The sequence below is a fragment of the Mytilus edulis genome, chromosome 7, assembly GCF_963676685.1.
Source record: "Mytilus edulis chromosome 7, xbMytEdul2.2, whole genome shotgun sequence".
NCBI classification, from domain to species: Eukaryota; Metazoa; Mollusca; class Bivalvia; order Mytilida; family Mytilidae; genus Mytilus; species Mytilus edulis.
The window spans coordinates 48,070,264-48,076,931 of record NC_092350.1 but is presented as its reverse complement, the minus strand read 5'-3'; the positions used below and the strand labels follow the sequence as shown (position 1 = coordinate 48,076,931).

Genomic DNA, 6,668 nt, shown 5'->3' with positions numbered 1-6,668 from the left:
TTATCCGTTTCACAATCATTTTAAAAAAAAATCTAATTCCTCCTCCTTTTCATCGTCTCCTTTAAAATTTGTAAGTTAAAAAAAAGTTATTGCTTTCGTCATTACAAATAAAACTAAATACAGAAAATTTCCTGCACATATATACTTTGACTGAAAAATTACACCCGTATGGAGCCTCATTCCGGATTTTTCTTTCAGGAACATTTTTATTTATAATTCAATTCTGGGTTAGACATGCGCTTACGATCACTGAATCATGGATTGGTTTCAAGTTTGTTGATGACATTGATTGTTAAGAGAAGGACACGCTTCAGAAAAATGAAATAAAACGAAGAAGCTTAAAACTAATATAAAACAAAGGAAGGAAGGTTAAATTCTATTCAGTAAACACTGCTCTAATTATTAACATTATAGACGAAGTTTTTGTTTTTACAACTTATTGGATAATAGGAAATAATAGTACGTGATGACGAACTCGTTCACCTTGTCAGGCTTATGTTGTTTACTATTTACATTGATAGTATTCAACGTTTTATGTTTGAATGGACAGTGTATTTCAAACACATCACGGATATTTTTGTCAGACTTTATGTACAATATAAGTGGGAAGGAAACTGTCACGTTAAATAAATTACAAACTGTTTTATATAACACAAGTTTACTATCAACCACAAATAACACCAACAATTTTACATCATGTACCAGTTTGACTAACAATGACGAGAGAAAAGAATGTGTTTTAAAACATGTAAGTTGAAATTTATGTAATCTTTTTGAAAAATATTTTTCACATTTCTGAAACAAAAAAGAAATGTCATAAATGCAGGTGAGTCAAGTAAAGTTATACTTTTATACTAATCTCAATAATTATGCTGTCTACAAAAGGTGTCCCAGAAAGAAAAAAAATAGCCTTGCAAGACATAATTATGTTGGACTACTTCTATGCATGCACATGCAAAAGCAGGGAAGATATACATGATACAATGTATCATATAGACATGTAATTGTAAAATGTGTAACACTCAATACATTTTTGTAGATACACATTGAAGTAATTTTGTGCTTTATGAGACATTTACAGTTAGTCCTATAATATATGAACTCAGGGGCATTATTTTCTATTTCTATTTACTGATTCTGCTATTTATCTTTTTCTTTTTTATTATCATTGACAATGTGCCACCGATAGACAAAAAAAATAAAAATGAAAATATCAGCATGAAAACATTAAATAGGGAATATATGCAAAGGTATATATATATATTATTGGACTAATTAACAGTAGGCCACAGAACCTGTTGAGAGTTGGCTATTTAGTTGCTACCGTTTCTGCCACATTACCAGTCAAGGTTGGCAAAAAAGCGGTCAATACTAGTATTGACCATGCCAGTGGTAAATACCGGTATGTACCGGGAAATACTGGCAAATACTGGCAAATAGTGGTCGATTGAAATTTTGAGTTGTCATTACTATAAAAACTGCTCTTTACTCAATTATAATTACTATAAATAATTAAATATAGGAAGTGTTCAAATAATTTTTAATGCTTTCAAATCTATTTCTATTGTAAATTCAAACAGGGATCTATATTGATTAATGTGTACATAATATCATAGTAAAAGATCAAAACTTTTTGTCCCTGCTTCAAAATTTCTATTTCCAGCATAAAGAAGGTTTTGTCACACAGTTAAATAGACAGGAAATAATTTATTGTTTAAGGGAGTCTTCATATATCACTTTTATTACTTTCAACCCATGTACTGTCAACTTTTATTGGTGGCTGTTGTTTTAGTAATTAAATTTTCACACCTAGCAATGCCAGGTGATAGGTAAAAAGACACATGTAACTTCATTTACCTTAAATTTTAATTACCTGTAAAATCCTACATTTTGAATAAAAAATTTATTGATTTATAAATGTTGAAATAATATGTAAAATTTTATGTATATCTTAAGCATGTACAATATCAAATTCATGATAACTAAATTTTAAATCAGTAGGAATAAGTGTTATAAATGAATAAAACATATCAAATTCATTACTTTTATAAGCTGACACATTCATAAAGATTAAAGTTTAAGTATAATTGACTTTTTATCAAGTTTTTACTTCAATTAATAGTAAAAACAACCATGGAAATTTGAATCGACCAGTATTTGCCAGTATTGACCACTTGGGGAGTATTGTCCGGGGCGGTAAATACCGGCAAATACCACTGGTAAATACCGGGGGTGGTATTTACCGCCCAACCTTGTTACCAGTATGGCCAAAGCAGACTTGGGGTAATTGTTATCATTAATCAGCTGTTACAGTGTAATTGATTACAATTTTAAAGTAAAAAATGTATCATTGTACAAATGTAAGTCATTTTGTTCTGACTTTTTCTTCATGTTGTATTGTATTTTATATATTAAAAGAAGAGTTGGGTGACAGATTACATCATGAGTTGGTTGATCTGTTTCAAGGATGACAAGGAATATGTTCAAATTGTTGTAGCTACAATCTAGTCCTTACCCTCCAGATGTAACCAATAATGTACCAAATTAGATGTAAATGTATCACTGGGTTTGTATCTACATGAGCAACACAATTGGAGCAGGATCTGCCTACCCTTCCAGAGCACCTGAGATCACCCTCAGTGTTTGGTTGGGTTTTCATGATGATGTATGTTCACTATGTTGCTCAGTTTTCTACATGTTCTACATTTGTATGTTGTGTTTGTCTTCTTCTTTTTTTAGCCATGGCATTGTCAGCATGTTTAATAGTATCGAATTATGAGTTTCTATGTTCATTTGGTCTCTTGTGTCTCTCTTCTTAACATATATATTTGTACATAACTACATATGAAGCTATATAATGCGTTGACTGTTTGAAAGGAAGTTTGTTTTGAAAAAGGAAGATTTAATAATTTACAAAAAGTCATTCATCTGTTCATGTCATTTTATGCTTCTTAAAACACCATGAAAACACATTTGTGTGACTTTTTTTCTAAAATAATGGTAAACACAAATGCTTGATTTAACTTCTAAGTCAGAAACAAAAAAAACAGACTTGTCTTATATACAATGTTCTGTATATATAATGTGACGTTTTTGACAAATAACTGTGCCTAAATTTTTATTGATATTGTCTACATAGTTTTGGCTATAGTTCTTCCAACCCTACTTTGTATTATTTTATTAAAGCAGTAAATGTGTGTATTTTATTTCATTATTACCTATTCATGGTTTGATCGTTTTAATATTGTATGTTCCAGAATGACAGAAAACGTGTTTTCTTACCGGCAGCTTTTGATTAATTTTACGTTACTTTCACTTTCGCTTTTACCAGAAGTCACGAGTATTATTATAAATATAGTGACAATAGAAATCGAATAATTTGTAGACTGTTCGGGACATGTTTTAGTTATATTTTTGTATGTTTTTCAAAATAGGGATTAATGTTAGAGTATTTTATGTAAGGTTTATGTAGAAGAGAGTTTTATTCTGATTATTGTAATAAGTTCTTATGAACTATTTTTGCACCGACGTTGCGCATCTTTTCACAGCAATTGGGCTGTCATGACGTCATTTGATCAGACGTTTAGTGCAAAGATATGTACCTTATAAGGAAGTTTCCTTATTTGGTCATTGGTTTCACCCATATTTGGAATTTCTCTCACGCGAAACAACAACACTAGCGTAAGATTCATAGTATTTTACGTCAGTTCCAGCTTGTCCCTACCGCCGGCTAGCAGCTTTATTTACGTGTCTCTTAACTTTCAAGGTACAGTTTTTCTAAAGCAGCAGTTTAGTTCCTGTATATTGCACTATATATGCAATATAACTATTTATGCAGTTCATATATAATCGTTTCAGTTTCCAGTTTTAAACGGAGGCAGAATTTAAATAGCGTTCTTGTTTTCTAAAGATTCTAAGTTTTGAGAATAAAGTTTAATAACGAATTTTAACTTTAAATAGGAAAGGTGCGTTTACTCGGCAAAAGTGACCGTTTGTTTCGAATAGTAGGGTGGCAGTGTTTATATATCTTTTTATAATATAAAAAGAGAGTTACGAAATAGGGGCTTATTTATTTGTGTAGTATTGTACATGTATTTATATGGAGAGTTGCTGATATAATCTGTGTTACCTGAATGTTGATTTTTGGTGTAGCTGTTTTATAGTATTATCTTATGTTCGTTTAATCTATACGGACTATTGTTAATTGTTGATTGTTGTTTTAAGAGATTTATTGCTGTTAATCCATGTTCCAGTTGTTTTTAATATTATTGTCTGGTGAATAAAAGTTATTATACACTTGAAACTATTTTGTGTTTCCATTCAGAACATCAAACTAAAGACTGAGCTGATACTTGATTACATTACATATAAAAATCCATCCGACTTACACACACATAAAAGACTTGGCGCTGACCTAGAAACTATATTTGTGTGATATGCAGTATACAGTAGCAGTATTAGTAATTATTTCATGTATTCTGAGCCTTCATATTTCCCGTAAATTCTTTTGGTTCGTTGTTGGTGTCTGTCTGGTCTGGTAGTTGGTTTGGTTGGTTAGAAAGGTTCTCACCGGTTTGCGAACACGTTACAATATATATACATGTACTATGTATGTCTGAGCTCGGACTAATAAGAACAACTATCTTTTTTCATTTTTAGCTCACCTGGCCCAAAGGGCCAAGTGAGCTTTTCTCACCACTTGGCGTCCGTCGTCGTCGTCGTTAACAATTTACATTTTGAACTTCTTCTAGAGAACCACTGAATGGAATGGAACCAAACATGGCATGAATGTTCCTTATGAGGTGCTGACCAAGTGTTGTTACTTTGTAGCCGATCCATCATCCAAGATGGCCGCCAGCAGGGGACTTAGTTTAACATAGGACGCTATGGGAAATGCATACAAATGACTTCTTTTAGAGAACCACTGAATGGAATGAAACCAAACATGGCATGAATGTTCCTTATGAGGTGCTGACCAAGTGTTGTTACTTTGTTGCCGATCCATCATCCAAGATGGCCGCCAGCCGGGGACTTAGTTTAACATAGGACCCTTTGGGAAATGCATACAAATGACTTCTTTTAGAGAACCACTGAATGGAATAAAACCAAACATAGCATGAATTATCCTTATGGGGAGCTGACCAAGTGTTGTTACTTTGTAGCCGATCCATCATTTAAGATGGCCCCCAGCTGGGGACTTAGTTTAACATAGGACCCTATGGGAAATGCATACAAATGACTTCTTCTAGAGAACCACTGAATGGAATGAAACCAAACATAGCATGAATGTTCCTTATGGAGTGCTGACCAAGTGTTGTTACTTTGTAGCCGATCCATTATCCAAGATGGCCGCCAGCGGGGACTTAGTTTAACATAGGACCCTATTGGAAATGCATACAAATGACTTCTTCTAGTGAACCACTGAATGGAATGAAACCAAACATGGCATGAATGTTCCTTATGATGTGCTGACCAAGTGTTGTTACTTTGTAGCCGATCCATCATCAAAGATGGCCGCCAGCAGGGGACTTAGTTTAACATAGGACCCTATGGGAAATGCATACAAATGACTTCTTTTAGAGAACCACTGAATGGAATAAAACTAAACATAGCATGAATGTTCCTTATGGGGTGCTGACCAAGTTTTGTTACTTTGTAGCCGATCCATCATCCAAGATGGCCGCCAGCGGGGGACTTAGATTAACATAGGACCCTATGGGAAATGCATACAAATGACTTCTTTTAGAGAACCACTGAATGGAATGAAACCAAACATGGCATGAATGTTCCTTATGAGGTGCTGACAAAGTGTTGTTACTTTGTTGCTGATCCATCATCCAAGATGGCGACCAGCCGGGGACTTAGTTTAACGTAGGACCCTATGGGAAATGCATACAAATGACTTCTTTTAGAGAACCACTGAATGGAATAAAACCAAACATAGCATGAATGTTCCTTATGGGGTGCTGACCAAGTGTTGTTACTTTGTAGCCGATCCATCATCCAAGATGGCCGCCAGCGGGGGACTTAGTTTAACATAGGACCCTATGGGAAATGCATACAAATGACTTTTTCTAGAGAACAACTAAATGGAATGAAACCAAACATAGCATGAATGTTCCTTATGGAGTGCTGACCAAGTGTTGTTACTTTGTAGCTGATCCATTATCCAAGATGGCCGCCAGCGCGGGACTTAGTTTAACATAGGACCCTATTGGAAATGCATACAAATCACTTCTTCTAGTGAACCACTGAATGGAATGAAACCAAACATGGCATGAATGTTCCTTATGTGGTGCTGACCAAGTGTTGTTACTTTGTAGCTGATCCAGCATCCAAGATGGCCACCAGCGTGGGACTTAGTTTAACATAGGACCCTATGGGAAATGCATACAAATGACTTCTTTTAGAGAACCACTGAATGGAATGAAATCAAACATGGTATGAATGTTCCTAATGTGGTGCTGACCAAGAGTTGTTACTTTGTAGCCGATCCATTATCCAAGATTGCCGCCAGCGGGGGACTTAGTTTAACATAGGACCCTAAGGGAAATGCATACAAATGACTTCTTTTAGAGAACCACTGAATGGAATAAAACCAAACATTGCATGAATGTTCCTTATGAGGTGCTGACCAAGTGTTGTTACTTTGTAGCCGATCCATCATC

General features: G+C 34.3%; 1 protein-coding gene across 2 annotated transcripts in view; it reads left to right on the top strand.

Annotated features, from left to right (window-relative positions):
* Window positions 1–230: 230 nt before the first annotated feature.
* Window positions 231–6,668, top strand: part of LOC139481672 (metal cation symporter ZIP14-like) — a 50,462-nt gene continuing 44,024 nt past the window's right edge. The window contains exon 1 of one of the 2 annotated variants that reach the window (XM_071265129.1): window positions 231–748. In XM_071265129.1, coding sequence (XP_071121230.1) covers window positions 467–748 — 282 coding nt within the window. In that variant the 5' untranslated portion in view covers window positions 231–466. The remainder of the gene's footprint in view (window positions 749–6,668) is intronic. The other variant, XM_071265128.1, reaches the window with a different exon arrangement.